This window comes from Corvus hawaiiensis, chromosome 1 (genome assembly GCF_020740725.1).
Source record: "Corvus hawaiiensis isolate bCorHaw1 chromosome 1, bCorHaw1.pri.cur, whole genome shotgun sequence".
NCBI lineage: Eukaryota > Metazoa > Chordata > Aves > Passeriformes > Corvidae > Corvus > Corvus hawaiiensis.
The window spans coordinates 63362751-63380482 of NC_063213.1; the positions used below are offsets into that span (position 1 = coordinate 63362751).

General features: G+C 40.1%; 1 protein-coding gene across 3 annotated transcripts in view; it reads right to left on the reverse strand.

Moving 5' to 3' along the window:
- Positions 1-17732, reverse strand: part of RNF144B (ring finger protein 144B) — a 93914-nt gene that overhangs the window by 13702 nt on the left and 62480 nt on the right. For all 3 annotated transcript variants that reach the window (XM_048308139.1, XM_048308144.1, XM_048308135.1), the window contains one exon: positions 6827-6931. In XM_048308139.1, the coding sequence (XP_048164096.1) occupies positions 6827-6931 (105 nt within the window). The remainder of the gene's footprint in view (positions 1-6826; positions 6932-17732) is intronic.

Genomic DNA, 17732 nt, shown 5'->3' on the forward strand with positions numbered 1-17732 from the left:
CTGTACTAGCACTGGAAATACTTTTTGTCTTTCACTGAAAATAAACCTAGACTAATATAAGACCTGGGACCTGATCATTTGAAGCACTGTGAGACAGTGTAGAACTGACAGCTTCAAAGTGACAGGCTTTCAAATCTCACATCCAGTATCCAACCACAGTCCTTCAGATTACTGTAAAGGACAAAATTTGCCCTCAGTCAAGTGGACACTGGCCCTTGCTGTCCTCCTGGGTTGTGGGACAGAGCATTCATGAGAAGAAATATAATGTCAAAAATCCAATATATATTCAATATCATGCTGTGAATATATTTTCTTTCACAGATGGAAAAAAGAAAATGAATTTGTATTATAAAATATGAAATTGCTTTATTAATATCTCAAATTGATTGGACTTGATTGCACAAAACTGCATTTTGTAGCAGATGCTTGGATCATTTGTTTAACCTAAGCCAGTGTAATACAAAAATGAATCCAAATTATGTCAAGATTTAATAATTTAAAGATTCATATGACTGTAATTAATTAATATTTAAGATTAATATGACTGTAAGACAGATTTTTCTGGAAAACTCTTCACCTGTTCATCAGAAGTCAGCTGAAACACTCTTGGAGAACAAAAAATAACTAAATCAAATGGCTAAAAAGAGTGAAGCTTAGCAGTTTCAGTAAAGACACATCATTTCAGTATTGCCCACTCCTCCCCAGGGCAGCTTCACATATAAATAGTTTGGAAAATGAAGAGAGTCATCTGCATTTCTCTAGCTGGGTGAGCATTGGCAACCACTTTAAATTTTTCTTCATTACAACTAAATTAAAACAGTGAGTCTCAATGCTGTAAGAGCCACTTGAGTGAATTGTTTAGTTGGCCAGGGTCCTTCTGTACTTGTTTTTGCTTTTAACAGACAGTTTTTTCAAGAGCAGTTCTATTGAGCCCAGAATTTCCCATGTATTAAAAATCAGCCTTTTTGATTACAGTGGGAGTGGAGTTATGCATCTTAACACAGGTTTCAATAGGAAGCAGAGGCGGTGCTGAAAGCTTCCCATTCTCCTGGGGAAAACTTGAGCTTACCATGCCAGCTTTCCCCACTGGTTTCACTTAGCTCCATTCTTTTCCCCACGTATCCTCTTCACAGCTCAGCTTCCCCCTCCCTGCTTGCAGCTCTGGGCACTGAATGCACGCAGCCCATCACCTGTGCCTGACTCCCACAGGCTTGGAAAGACCAGATCCTGAGGCACCCACACACAGGTCAACCTGAGAGGTGCTGAGCCAAAGCCTCTCACAGATTTAGTACCTTTAGGCATGAAGAAAACAACACAGAAATTCCTGCTGCCCGAATTCAGTGTCATTTAACAGCTGTATGTACAAACTTAATTAAAAGAAACATGAATATCAGGTCCCCATAAAAACCAGCAAATCCTTTCCTCAGTGAACTTTTAATCTCATTTACACCTAATCGAGGACAGTCATAAGCACAGTAAGGGGATTAGGTGTTTATCTCTTCCTGCTTGGCATCAGTCTAAATGTTCATTTCCAGACAACTTCTCAAGCCCCACCTGGGTGTCTGTCCATCCCAAACACCTCCTCTCCTGCACAACCACTCACGTCTCTGGGCTGGTCAGGGCATGGAAATCTGGGGAGGCAGCAAACCAGCAACCCAGCAGATGGCAAAGAGCCAGAAGAGAAAGACCATGAGCATATCAGAAAGCAGGCTTTTCTTATTCTAGGCTATGAAATTATTCCGTGTAGGAAGAAATGCTAGAGGACAGGTTTGGGGAATTTTTTTTTTTTTTTAATACTGGGAGTTTTAATAAAAAAAAAAAATACAGGCAAGAACTCTCTTCTCCAGAAAATATCTTGCTTTGAGACTTATCAGACTGTTAGGAGTTGAAATAAGTTTTCTGATTTTCCAAACCCTGTAAGCAGTATCTGCAGTTAATATACTCTTGCTATAGAGCACAAGAACACACAAGAGCTATTGCTAAGAACAGCAGCATTCACCTGAAGTAAAAATCCATGGACAAAAGCAAAATTTTGAAGGCTTACTACCACAAAGGGCTCCACCTGGACCCCTGCCAAGCATCCAAAAAGATCATGTCATCAAATGTGTCACAATAACAAGGATCCCTGCTACTACATGAGACAAAAGAGCAAAGAAAGGAAATTGAAAGGGTTCAAAATAATTTAGTTCAGTACACACAGGGGCAAACTTTTCCAGGCAGTGCAGTAACCAGGACCCAAGGAAGAACAACTCCCCTGTTTTTAAACACTGGCTACCACAGTGGAAAGGGAAAATCACTACTCCACCTATTCTCAGGCTTTCAAGGGAGATGCAAGGAGGCAATCTAGCAAATTGAATAGATCTTACTTCCTTTCACACCCATATGAATCAAACCTTGATAATGCCAAGGGAGGGAAGTTCAGCAGGACAAGAGCTTCTAGCAGACAGGCAGCAAGGGCAGATCCTGCACAGGCAGCAACAACAGCAGTTTTGAAAGGGTGGCACTGCCCACCTCTGCCAAAGCCCCACTCACAGAGGCACTGTCTTGTTTTGCAAGGAGTGTAAAATGGTTTCAACAGGGGCTGTGATTTGCTTTTGAAAAGGGTATGGGAGTTCAATCACTTTATTGTGAGAAATTACACCCACAACTTTCTTCATCAAGCTACCATGCTCACGAGAGTCATAATTAAATACTAAATTATTCATGTTCTCCATTAAAGAGCTCTTCTCTTATTTAGCGACAAATAAAAACAAAATTAAGGCTCTCTCACTTGCTCTCCTAGGTTTTATTTTAAAACAAGTAAATAAGAAGAGCAAAAATTTTTATTCTGACCCTGAAAAAGATAGGTCAGCCTGCAATGTTTTCTCACGTTCCTTCTCATTTTACTATTTCAATCTCCTCGAGCAAAATGTACACTGACTTTGAAATTAAAAATAAGACTGATATTTTAAACCGAGTCCCAGTGGGATTTTGTGTTTGGCTATGTATGGAATATAACACAATTAAGAATTCTAAGATCTGGGTTACTGTCCTATTTCAGCATTGCTTTACAAAGTGCTGACAACCCTCTGTCAGGTTAGCACTGGTGTAGATCATGGATTTACACAGACAGAGGGACAATGAGCAGGATCGGCACTGCATGCAAAGGCGTAATCCTTTACAAACTTAAGAGCCCAAATCAGTACCTCCTTTAAGTGACTCCTGCACAGTTTTAATCCAAATCAGATTATGTATACATGGATCACTGCATCGATGTTATAAACCTTAGAACAATACAGGAATCACAAACAGCAAAGCACAATGCCCTAGATATTATCTAAGTGAGTATTGCATTAAAAATCCCTGTATACAGCGGAGATTTACCTTGATTCATAGCTTACACTGGTGACTGGATTCACACCAAGCAAAACCATTTCAAACCATGATAAATTACCCCTTATTTAGATTAGGGATATTAACTGGTCCAATTAAATCAATGGAGCAAGTTCCCAAGAGAGACAGGAATATTCCAGACAGAAGAAGTCTGCATGTTTAAAGAGAACTGCATTAATATAAGATGTTTCTTCTACCTTCTGCTTCCAGGAAGAAATCCAAATAATCTTTGTTTATTGTACCATTAGAGCTTGAAAGGGCAAACATTTTGTTTAACAAGACTGCTTTTAAACCTTCCTTGTTTTGTGTAACCAGCTATTTGAAAGAGAGTCTGTAGCCAAAACCATTGCCTTACCACCACCACCCCTCATTTATTTCTGCTAAAAGACAGCTATACTACAAGCAGCTGCTATCTAGATTTAATAGGTCAAGATACGACCTCGGATTGCACTTGATTTCAAGCACTTCAGTGGAACAGTTCCTTCTGTTTGAATGCACTATTTGTCAAAACAAAAAAAACTGCTGGGAAATATACCAGTTTCAACTAGATTTTGTTGAAGGAAAAAGCAACCCAAGCCAGAGGGGTTTCAGAAAACATATTTTCAAAGTACTGGAAAGTACAATTTTCTAGTTCAAATAACTTTTCACTTTATGCATTTTAAAAACCTGGAACATTTTTTTCCGAGGTCCAGAGGGACCCAAAAAGTTAAGCCTTAATTCCCAGCATCTCCTGTGAATAAGCAGTTTACTCCCCAAGTACTGATGAAATACTCAACTGTTTTAGAGAAACACATTCCTGCTATTTGCACTTGCTCATTTCTTCATCAGACATACAAGAAGAAATTATATTCTGTGTTTAAATTGTTAATCAGAGTTTTTGCCTCCCTCCATCCCCCAAAAGCAACAGAAGAAGCACATGAATCAGAAGCAAGGCAAGACCTTTGAAAAGGCTCTGGTTATTTCGTACCAAACTAGACAAACCCTTCAGAACTTTACTGGGAAGATAAACAGGACTTCATTCTGATTTGTCTTAATGAAGAAAAACAGGTCACTGGAAAGCACTGAAGAAATGTTACACACCTTGAATAAGGACCTTGAGAGGGAGAAGAAGAGGAACTTTCATAGCTATACTGCGTTGATAGCTATACTGTGTTATAAATGCTTATAAGCTTTATTATTAATTGTTCAGTTTTCTTATTGAAGAAAGCTCAATCCAAAATGCACTGAAGTCAATGAAAAGGCTTTCCTTCACTTCAAATTATGCCTAAATTCACCTTTATCTCCCTTGTGCAGGCTATGGCAAAATGCACTTAAAGAAGCAAACAAAACAACTGTTCTAGCTAACATAATGAGATGTATTTAGCCCGAAGTATAGGAACCAATTTAGCACCATGTCCATGACAAAGAGATTGAACTGCTATTTTTTCTCCAAACTGTAACAGTACCTGATGAACAGCAGTCACAGAATAGTCTGAAATGAACATGACATGAAAAATACACCTTTTCAAAACACTGATGCTATCACAGAGGAGAAAAAAAAGGACCTTTTATTTTTGTTTTTCCCCGCAGTACAGGCAACATGTCATTCCTCATAGCACTGTCCTGGTGAGGAACCTTGTCCTGCCAGAAGGCAGAGACAAAAGCTGCAGACCCTCCAGAGGTGAGAAGCCTCATACTTTTACACCAGGAGTTTGAGAGTGTGTAAGGAATAAACTGTAACTCTAAACAGTACTTCCACGCCAAACAATAGCCATAGTTAAACACGTTCTCTATCATCTGATAAGGTTCTGGATTTTTAAGAAAGAGCTTTTAAAAGCCACATTTTCACAAAGAAAAGCTTTTCTTTATAGAGGGAAAAAAAGGAATAGAGAATGTTCATACATAAATCTGTAGTTTACATACTATTCTTTCAGATTGTTAATGGAGTCAATCTATTCTTTCAGTCATTCCTGTTTTTTTCTGGGTGGTTTTCTTCCTTAAAGAAACAGGTACTTGGTAAAATACATAAGCAGTAATTTTAACCAGGTTGGGGATTTGTTTTCTATTCAAGCAGAAGGCTTGTGTTTCAAGCACATCGCCAAAAGGGAGTGTCAGAACATTCAGTCATCCAAGGGACACTAATGCACATTTGGGCTGTTTAGTCACTCTGCTGTCAGCCCAAAAAACACCCAAGGATTAGGCCAGTGGTCCATTAATACATGCCCCTGGAGTGTCCTTTACTAAGGGGAAATATATCTCTCTTAATTCCTATAGCATTAGAACCCTGGTTGAACAGAGCAGAATTCTTCCTGTCATTTGTTAATTTTCATTTAAAAATACATTTTCAATAAAGGCTAGATGCCTCCAATCTGGTGCAATGGGTGGAAGGACATTGCTACACCCTCTCTGTATCTTTGTAGAAAGAGGAGGAAGGGAAACAGCTGGCTACTTTTAACAATAGCTGGATTCAGCCAGAAAAAAAAGCTCCACCATATGCCTGCATGCTGTAACAAGCATAGCTGTAAGTCCCATGCCCTGATTCAACTAAGCACAACATTTCAAATGTATGCTGGAGAGCAGATCCTGATTTTTTCTGGAGAAAAAGGCATTTTTCAATGCAAGGTATCAGGAATCACACTGTCACTGATGGCATTTGAATAGGATTATATTGTTCTTATGGCATCTGTATGCACAGGGAATCCAGAAGACAAACTTCTCTTCTTCAGATCAGGGATGAAGATCTAATTCTCCTTTAGTTTATTCCTGCAAACAAATGCTGAGAGAATGCGCAAAACCAATCAAAATCCCTTAGCCATCTTATTTTTCCTGGGTTTTTTTTTTTGTCCTATTTGTATTCTCAGGCCCAGCAGGGACATTCCTGCCTCACAAAGCAGGCAAGCAAGCATCCCTTGGGTGTATCCCAAGAGACACCCTCCATATCTCTTAAGACCTACTTCTACCTGGTGCTGCGCAGACACCTTTCTTTCCATGTAATTATACAGCCCTGTGTGATTATATTGGACTGCAAATTGCTTGTTGCAGCCCAAGATCAACATACACAAGGAAATTCTGGCCTTGCATATCATCAGTCTGAGTTCTTGCTCTTAAGAAAGATCAAGAATTTCAGTGTTTGCAGTCAAATCAAATCTGACTGAACTGACAGTCTAATGGAGGCTCAGCAATTCCAGGATACAGGGTATTCTGGTTAAGTCACCTGCATGAGTAATTCAGAGGTTGTCCAGATGCCAAGTAAACCTTTCCCCAAGGCACAGAGGGCGAGGAAAAGGAGCAAAACCATTGAAAAACATCTGTTTGTTCCTATCTCCTCTTGTCAGTCAGGCCTCTTGCCAAAAGCTCATTAAAGGTAATTAAAGGGAGGAGAAGGTGTATGATTATATTTATTACACAGATAAAGAAATTTGGGGGATATATGTTAAAAAAGGGAGAAAGAAAGAAGTACAGGAAGTATAGATACCTCTGCTTCTTGTAGGGTCCCATGGTTCAAGCATACCATGTCTGGACATGTGATAGGAGAACCACAACCTTCTTGAATTGCCAGCTCCATGTACTGTTTTAGACACTAGAAACAAGTAAAGAAGAAAAAACAACGTTATAGCCCACGTGTTGGTAACAACCAGATGGCAGAGATGTTGCGCAGTTCCCACCTTCAGCGCCTTAATTGGCTGTCCTGAAGCTCCAGCACACAGCAAACATCAATTATTACAAGTGTGAATGCTACAAGTCATTACATTGGAAAGAATGCAACAAAGAACAATTAATTATGCATGACTTCATCTGCTGAGCACTGCGTTTACCTAAGTCAGCAAGTCAGACCTTTCAGCCCTAACAAGCCCTGTGCTCTGCTAAACTGGGATTGGAGGATTTGGCAGGGGGGAGTATCTTTTATCCTAATTAAACAGACTTCGTTCCTTTGTTTTTCCTCCTGTTTCTTAATTCAGACTCTCAGCCAGAATTCTCCATTGTAGGAGAACTCATTTACAAGAAAGAGATTACTGTTCTCAGCTGCACAAAAGGGGAAGGGGGTTTATAACCTGGCTGGGAGGTTTAATCGGCCCTAGAAGATGTGCAGCTACCAGTTCTTCCTCCCCCTCAACCCCCCCCATAGATAAAATAATTTCCATGGTTTATCATGATTTATCATCAGCCTCTACTCTACCCAAAGTCCATTTCCAGCATGGAGGCCACCTTACGAATGTTTCCAAATTGTTCCATTACACAAAAACAGCAGGCTTCCCCTCCATGCTCAAAAAGCCCTCTACTCTACTCTCCCCACCCTTGATTTGGCATGCCAGTTTCAAATATATTCAGCTTGTCTTTACAGCACATATTCTAGAGTCTTCAGTAAAATCATGGCCCAAAACTCATGCAATATACCAAAGAACAGTACTCGAATTGTTCCTCCAAATTGCACAGGTAAGTAAGTAAGGTCACTTCTAAATAAAATGAAACAACGAAGTCTCCTCAAAATAATAGCAAAGCATACAATAAATTGCAAACCACCATTAGCAAAACAACAAAGCATGGACTTCTGACAGATTTTGGTATCAGCTTGCATAGTTAACTGTTAATGAAAATAAGCATATGTTACAAAAGGTAGGACTAATGTAGCTTTTCCCTAAAGTTTTTATATTTCATGCCCACATGACAAATCCCCTCCCCAGTACTGCTGACTTCTTCCCTTATTGCCCCATTGGTTTTCAAGAAATATGTCAAAGAGAAATATGGTTTTGAGACCTCTGTCTCTTTGCCAACTTTTGGAAGAGGCACTGAGTTCAAAAGCTAATGGGTGGGTGATGGGGAAATCACAGCCCTTCAGAGTATGGTATCTTTAGAATCCCCAAAATCATTGTTTTATTATTTATAGGCATTTAACATTCAAGTCTGTGTTAGTTTAGACTATTCTGAGAAGGCCTTGCATACGGTGCTCTGATTAAAGAAATATCCTCATTTGTATTTTTTATTGGAAAACTGATTCCCTCTTAACCATCAGGATAATTAGGACTTTTGCAAATGGAAATGAGATTTCCTTATTATTCTGTCTGTCTCTCTACTGAAATGTCCGCATCCACGTTTTGCTTAATTCTGATGAGCTATAGAGAGATATTAGTCCAAGCAAGTAGAATCAGCTTAACTTAGTGGGATTTTAAATTAACTTACTTTTGATACTGGAAATGTATTCTCTTAGAAGAATGTTGGGATATAACCTAACTGGTAAGCTTTAAATATGTAGCTCATTAAGCACTAATGTATTCAGATCCAGCATGCACCCCTATAAGAAAGCAGCAGAGACGGTTGATAAGGAATTGATGTTGCAAGTAGCACGTGGGAAGTGAGGGAGATACAGGTGAAGAGCAAAAAAGAAATCATGTCAACAACTGAAGGCAGTATTAGCTCCCTAGGGATTATCAGCCCAGATTTAACCAGGAGCTATTATTTTATTATTCTAACAGCAGTCTTGGTGCCCTGTCCCATCTTCTCCCAAAGGCATCTAGGCACAGTGCTTTCACAAAGTCAGTTTACTCCAGATAAATCACCCCCCAGCACTGCAGCTCCCTCACAGAGCAGTGAGCAGAAGCAGGTATGGAACCACAGCGGTGCCTGTGAGCAGAATCCTGGTGACAGTGGAGCTGCCAGGGCCCTGCCCACATCTGCCACCATGGTGTGGGCAGTGGCAGCAGGTGACATAAGGAAAGCCCACAAAAAGCGTGCCCAGAGGCCAGGGTGGCTCCCAGTACCATTACTGGTGCAGATGAAGGCTGTGGATGACTTTGTCCTGCAGCTCCACGTTCATTAAGCACTGAGCATTGCCCACATGCTTCAGCACATACCACAGGAGAAATGGGGCTGCAGGTGCTCACTCCCTGCACAGATTTCCTCCCTGGTTTGTACCTGTACCAAGCCTCCTCCACAAATAATGTAAACAGAAAATTCTGCCCTCAGAGTCCCGTCCCCAAGGCCTGTGCATGCTGCAGTGTGTCGAGTGCATTTCTTGGATATGTGGGCAGAGCCTCCTTACATATTGCTCCAGCTCCTCATGGGAGACCTGATTACTTTCTGGATCAAGTCTCAGGGCAGCAGTTGGTGAAGGGCAAATGTTTCCCTCCCACTAAAGCATTTAGGCTGCCTTAATTGCTCAGCAAGCATGGGAGAGCAACATTTTACTTTTGCTAAGATCCTGGGTTCTGTCTCCTCTGTGGTGCTGCCTGATATTTAGTAATTTGTTTTGACAGCATGGTACAGTGGATTTGTATTCTGGGGGCAGCTCAGGTCAGGTGGTTACAGAGGGAGGACAAAGCCTGAGAAGCTACTGCAGGCCCAGCAGCAGCCCAGAAGCTTGTTCTTAATTTAGACTCTCAGGACAGAAGCTCGGAGCACTGACGATTACGCTTCCGTTCAAGAACGGGTATGAGGCTCTTAAGGAGCTTCAATCCACAGTATAGATTTTGCCATCAGTTTCAATATGCAGTATCTAAGTCATTAGGCGTACCAAGGCAGGAGAACAGAGGTTTCTGAGGATTGCTAATGGATCTGGATGATTCTTCTCTTCTAATCCAGTGCTTGGTTGTAGGTGAGCACAGGTGGGCAACCAAAGCCTTCTGTGTTTTCAGAGGGTGACTTGGACAGATTTTATAATTGAGCTGTGCAGTGCCACAGATCTTCAAGTAGTTCCCAGAAAATCTCCCTGTTAAATCATTTTTATAGGTGTGAAATCTTTTGTCTTGACTTTCTGTGCTTGGAGGTGCTTTGGGTGCAATACAAAAAGGACTTAAAGGTGCCAGGAAACTTGAAAGAAGCATTTAATATTTACCGCTGAAGGATTAAGCTTTTTTACCAAAGTACATACATGAATGAAGATGTGAATTTCTTGTTCCCTCTTAGCACCAAAGAAGAAACATTAGAAAAATCACTAAAATTGTAAAATATGCCTTCAACTTTTGCAGCAAAACTGTTTTCAGAGGGGTTTTACCATTATTTACAGCTCAGCCACTAATTCAGCTGCTTACTTGAGAACTGGCAACTAAGAGGCTCTGAAAAGATGCAAGCCAAAAACGTGATGAAAAGTTGTTTCAGTGTCTATATAATGAATCACAACTGACCTTCTCAGCAGTGTGTCCTCCCACACTTTAGAGAGTACATTATTACAGACATAAAATGGCAAGATTTTTTGTGCATTTTGTCTACAAAAACCAGCAGTATCTCAGGAAAACTGCACACACTACATATGCTATTTAACTGCTCTTCAAAGGGAAGGAAAAATGAAGATGCTCTGTCTTCTGTGATACAAAGTGTTGCCTGAAAGGGTCTTAATCCTGACATCCAAGAAATCAGGAGGTCTCAACACCCTGAGCTACACTCTCTCACCATTTTCCTGCAGTGTGGTGACTTTTGAGTATGGAGAGCAGTCAGTGGCTGGAGTGACCTCAACATCTAAGGATCCGTGGCTTACAGTGACATTAATGCCATCCTGTTACTTTCCATGGCCAGAGCCAGCAAAGTTTCCATGAATGTGTCACATAGCCGAGACAGATGGTTGAGACAACAAACTAAAAATCTACTGAGGTCTTGCTGAACAGGTTAGAATCCTGCTGACTACAGATCACACACTGGAGGCTTGATTCCACTGTGTTCACCCCTCAAAGAAAAGGCAGACACCAACACAAGTAGCATTTATTCCCATACCTGCAAGTGTGCTCTAATCAGTTACATACAGTTTACTCAGATTTTCCCTACTGAGCAACTCTATCATGTACATATCTGTGTTCTGGGAAACATAATAAAATCCTAAGGCATTCAAGTAAGCAGGATCAAATCAAATGCAATAATGTAATTCCACTAGTAAAACTCAGTACACCTAGCAGAATGTTTTGATGCTGATCTAGCTTTGCAAAGCACGTTTTGCTCCTGCTGGACTACTGTCAATTTCAGTCAAAAGAGGACTACAAGTATTTTTTTCTCTGCCTGAGATTCATAATGTATAATGATATTTTTTTCCAGTAATTTGCTGTCAAAGCTTTTTGGGGCAAGATTTTTTCCTCTTATGTTGGTTTTGTCTTTCAGGCCATCACCTTCCTCTATTTAATAAAATAAGATCAATATCCAGTTACCTACTTCACAAAATGCTACTCATGAGTATCTAGTAAGTTAAGGCCTATAAAGTACCTGGATAAAATTATCATGCAACATATATGCATCTTTTTTTTATCTTGCAAGACTTGTAGGAAATATTATGATTTAGGCAAATAATTACTAATGCCCCAAGTACACATTCACCTCCTGGAGCTAAGGGTTTGTTGAAAGAGTACATTGAAATGTGACGGAAGCATCTTTAAAAATACACTGAAAAGCCTAATCTAGGAATGGACAAACTAGTAATAGAAAAGATTCCTTCTTCAGTAATAAACAGAACTGTTTTCAGTGGTCAGCTTCAAGCCCCAGAAAGAAAATTCTGTTCAGGCTGTTCATTGATTTTTCATTTCAACACTTCTGCATGCTGCTCTAACTTCAACTTATTTTTCCCCCCAAGTATATCGTACAGAGGGGATTTTTAATGTACTGACCAAGAAAAATATGTCTGTTTGGAAATGTATTTACTCTGCAAAGAGATCACAACAGTTCTGCATTTTAACATAAAAATGAGCTCGAAGTATAACTTCAGTCTTATGTTGCTAGGTAATGATGTGACAAAGGTACTACATACCTTTCACTGTGAAATCTGAAGCTTCTATTCAAATCCACTTTCAGATAATTTATGTATCAAAGACAAAAGATGGGTCTCAATCATTCCTACATACTGCTTTTCAAGTACCCAGACATGTTCCATTACCTTGCTCCTCTCCCACCTGCTTACAGTTCTTCAGCTCCCAAAATGCAGTCTCATTAGTTTGGATGCAAAAGCATAAAAGAAACCCCATATGTGATATGGCAAAACTGAACGGTACCTTTATTAAGAAACATGGAGGGATGGCTAGGAAGAAGAAAGAAATGGAAAACACTGGCATTTTTTCCGGTTGAATGCCACAGATATTGCTGCCAGCCACTCTGTAGCAGTTGGTACAGGATAACTAAGGGTATTTGTCTTTAATTCAATTATGGAAAGGTAAAGAATAGATCTGCAGTATTTCCCAGACAGTACTAGGCCATGATCTATATTAAATGTGAAAACGCACAAAATGATTGAAGGCATCTTGCCAAAACAAGAAGGTCTTTCCTTCTAACATATAACTTGAAGACAATTTCCATTTAAAAAAAAAAAAAAAAAAAAACAAACAAAAAAAAACAAACAAAAAAAAAAAACACAAAACAAAAAACAAAAAACAAAAAAAAAAAAAACCAAAAAAAACAAAAAAAACAACCAGAAAAATTCAGGTCTCCCTCTTAAAATCCACAGGAATTATTTAAATTGTTAAATCTCCCTTCCAGATTTGTCCACAAAACTGTATTTGTTTGGGGTTTGGGTTTTGTTTAGCCTTAGCTTTTTTACAGACTCCAGATTTGAGGGAGGGATGTGGAAATACTGTATATGGAGAGGATACTTAACTTTTCAGTTGACATTCCAGAGTGTCTCATGATTCAGAACAGATGAATAGATAGGCATTCAGTTTTTATTTTAGTTCTGGGCCATGGTTATGTACTTTTTATTCGGTAAAACAACATTCATTTATTTCTTATGTTCTACAAATGTTACCTGTCCTTCGGTGCATACACAATCTAGTATTACTAATTTCAGTGTGACAGTTCACGTCAGAACCTACATTTAACCACCTGATCTACCCAGTATCTAAATCAACCGTGTACTAAGATAAATACACCCCCCCAGACAGTACTCATAGTGCTTATGGCAGATCAATATAATGTTTAATAATATCTTCATCATTGCCACGACATCTGCACTTCAGTGTCTTCAATCTCCAAAAGGGATCAGTCACTTTCAATATGTGGTACTCAAACTCCTGCAGTCTCTCAAGTATCTCTCAGCAGGTCTTAAAACTAGATTAAACAAGTGTATTGGCAATCAGCTTGAAGGCATTTCCACTTCAGTTGGAAAAAAAAGTGAGGCTTTTCCAATTAAAGAAAGTTTTTAGAAACTACACCACAAAAACAGTAATTTCTTAATTTGCTACAGATAAACTTATAATAGGCACGGTTTCAAGTGAGAAACAAAATTCCAATGAAATATGCATAATGCCCAGTCTCTGTTTTAACTGCTAAGGACCAGATACAGTGGTACATGAATGTATAGAAGATCAAATGGATAGAAGATCAGGCCACATAAGAGCCTTATCAGGAAAGACGCTTGAAAGGAAGTGAAAAAATGCCCCTGTAGCTTCAAAGAACATACAGTCAGCTCATGGCTCAGTATAAGGGAAGGAAAAACATCTCTGACAAGCATTTTATTTTGTCACGACCAAGTGAAAACACCAAGCAACCATGACAATGGACCAGAACATAATTGCCTCCTCTTGGTCGACCAGCATATTTTTTATGGGATCTTTCAAATGTACCTGAGAAATACACTGTCATCAGCTTTGTTCCAAAATATCTACCAGTGGTGCTAAATTCTGCTCAGAAGCACGGTCTGAAACCAGTTTACTCATGGCCCAACACATCCTGGCAGCCGTTCATAAAAATCATGAAAGGTTCCTGGTAATCGTTGCCATGTGGTACCACCAAACAAAAAAGGACCAGAGAACAAGACCAGAGAAATTCACCCTTCACAAAATGTAACCAGCTGCAAATATAATTTCTCTTGCCAAGAATCCATGTCAGGCCAAACCTGGCCTTACCAACGGCTACAAAACAGACATGACCATAAGGCTTATGTCCCAGTCTGGCTCAGTTACTGTGGCACTTTGAGGCACTGACAACTTACTTCACATTGACTTCTTCACTGGTTAAATGCAGATAACACCAACTTCATTGATGCAATGCTGTCATTAAAACATTCGTTCCCTCTTCCTCCCCTGTCTTCCCTTGACCACCATCCAGAAACTGCCACCTCTAGTGACTTCAGAAACATGCAGCCCCCTCTTACGGAATACTAGTATCCATCAAAAGGCAATCTGTGCTCTTTTGGTATGCCAACTCTGCCTCTGGTGTTACTCTGCACAGAAATACATGCAAGAAGATCTTAAAGCCATCTAAATTACTACAGACATGCTCTGTGTTCAGTGCCAATATTAGCAGGTATAGGAATTCTCAACTTGAAAACAGAATTATTCTGAAACATTTCAAATGTCGAGCTGGGAAAAAAAGAATCCCAAACGTCAACACTTCCAAATGGAAAACAATCTGAGGTGAGCTTTATATAAGTAAGTGGGGCATTGCAGCACAAGGTATATTTAGGAAGAGGAGAAGGTAGTGAGTGTTCTGGTGCAGCCGTGAGAAGGTTTCTCCTAGGATGGGGAGAAAAGGAGGAAAAAGAGGAGAACAAACCCCTTCTTGAAAATTAGCACAAAGAAACAGATGCAATACTAAAACCCAGTGTTGGCTAGATGATGGCAAATCCAAATATTCCCTTACTCATAAGTTTTACTAAGTATTATTTCAGTGGATTATTCATATACATTTGCTTCACTTAGCAGGTATCCCATTCTTTTTGCCATCTGCCTCTGCCTAGTCCTTCATCTACTCAGTCTCCTCTGCTCTCAGACTTTTCTGCTCATGTTTTTTTGCTGAAGACCCTTCACATTAATTTTTCCAGTTTTTCAGTGCTCCCCTCCACAAACAATCTGAAACTTCACAGCACTAAGGGCAAAATGTTACTATTCAGCCACCCAAAGGAGGCAGGACAATGCACAGCTGTTCTTAAGATTAAGGAAAGCATAGGAGCCTCAGAGTGCCCTGTTGATGAAGTACCAACAGAGAAACTGCTATTTCTGTTAAGAGTTTCTTCTTCTCCTCTAGTAAAAGCAGCTGGCAGCAGCCTCTTTCTGAGGCTGAAGCCCCTCAAGGCCCAGGCAGGCAGCGGCCCACAGCACCATGCTGTCCACTGCAGCAAAGGAGCCTTTTTAGCCCAATGTCTAGCCCTAGCCTTGCTGTCACACATAGCTAAAAGTGAGGCAGAAAATCTTGTTCTCCAATTGCCTTTGGAACACCTCCAACTTGTAAGAGCACAAGACAGCACAGAAGCTACCCAGTCTTACATGCTGACTTCTCCTTTTAAGGCTGCATGAAGTTTAATCTCATTTGGACTGCATTGTGTGCATCAAAATAACAAACAGGTAGATCATCATGGTATTTGTTTAGCACATTTTGTAACCCAGTTGCCTCATACACTTCTCAGAAGTACAAGACTCAACAAAGAATTTGCTTGGGGAAAAAAAAAAAAAAGGGGTGAATCGTGCTAATTCTGCATAAACCTGTGCCAACAGTACAGAATAACATACTCGAAAGCATCTTCTGTTTCCAGTTTGTTACATGTTGTCTTCGGCATCTCAAACCCTGTGCCAGTAAACAAAATAGATGAACATAAGCTGCTGCTTGACATAAATAGCAGCAATCCCATTTATTGCTCACCTGTCACTGGGGCTCTGAAATTCCTAGGAGGACGGGAGGAAGGACAAAACCAGAAAGAATTGGTTTGCAGAGAAAAGCCAACCCTGGGTTTTTTACTGACCCCTAAGACCACGTTTTGGCAACAGCACGGGTTCCCTTCTGTCACCACTGCCACCAAGGCAATCTTATCACACCTGCTAAAACCTCACATCCATGACTGCATACAGGCTACAGACTGACACCAAGTCTTTCATAGGGCCCTTGTTATTCCCAGTGTTACTGCTAGTCCTGCACTCCTCACTAGCACTTCCAAAGGGTAGTTTATGCTGTGCCAGACACCAGGGCATTTCTAGCTAAGGGGATGCAAGATGCACGTGATCACATCATTCACTGTCTCCCCCTGCTGCTTTCCCAGTTTCAGCCATGTTTTGAAAAGGTAGGAGTCTCCTAGATGCACACTTTCCAGACAGTCTAATGAGCACCAAAGCCTGGGCAACACCCAGTGTGCAGTGCAAAGGCAAAGCAGGGAGGGTGGCCTGTCCATTCCTGGCACTGCCCCACCAGAGCACACCTGAGTCTTACCTGAGTGAGGCACGGAGGGAGGAAGCAAGGATTTAGGAAATTTTATTAGAGATAAGTATAATATTCTAAGTATTATTCTGTAAGTGGATCAATCAAGATGTAATTAATATTTGTCTGCTTTGGAGCCAGATACACTAAAGTGCACTAAAATACTGTATTTTTTAGCACCATTATGGTGTGGTCAGACACAGTGTATAATTATTTCACATACATATGTGAAAATACCATGACCACCACGGGGGCAAAAACCTGAGTAGTTGCACATCCAAGGAACAAAAAATTGCAACAACAGGTAAACCTAAGGGACTGCTGATAAGAAGGACATCCCCCCTTCAAAACAAGGAACAAGATGAGCAGTATGAGGAACAGATGAGACCCCCTCCCCTTTTGGAAATGGGACAAGTACCATAAAATTATGCAGCTTGAGCAGTATTGAAGCTGAATATCCGTATGTAAAAGTGTGCACCATGGCATGGTACTCTGCAAAGGTTTTATAGATACAGGAAATGAACTGAATAATGTAAAGTGCAGTCCTCTAAAACTTTCACAGATATATTTTATCTCACATCCCTGCCCAACCATCTTCAGAGATCAGTCTTTCATTCAAAACTAATATACATCCAAACACATTGAAACCAAGTCATTAGGTACACTACAGCCATTTCCAAGTTCTTGGGATGTGTAAATGTGTGCTTTATCTCACACTGCAGTGGAGTCTTATGCCAAGTGCAACAAATGTGGAAAAATACAAGGCTGATGTCTCTTCAGACCTGATCGGGCTACCAAGTAAGATGACAAGTATGTTCTGCAAGCCATCTGCTTTTTCTGCTCAGAACAGAGAGAGTAAAAATGTTTACAGTTATTTGAAAAACTCCTGCCCTACTAGCAACATTCCACCAAAATGCAAACATGCACATTCTAAAGCACAGTTTACTTACTTTGGCTAGAACACAGCTTTTATGGGATATATTGTTTATTGCAAGAGTTTCTAAGCTGAAAAAAATCGCTGTACACCATTCTAAGTAGTTTGAATGCCTTGGTTTTACAGGCTACAAATGGAAAGGAAATACATCCTCACCCCCACAGATATCTAAATAGTAACAATTTCCAATTATTTCCACAGCCATAAATGCTGTAGTGAAAAACAATCATACTTGCAGCACCATTGTTACAGTTAGGAGGGGAAAAAAAAGACCTCACATGTAATAGAACAAAAAATTAACAAAAGCAATGGTTTCAGCTTATTGGATCAGAATCTATTATATCCATGTCAACCCCTTTTC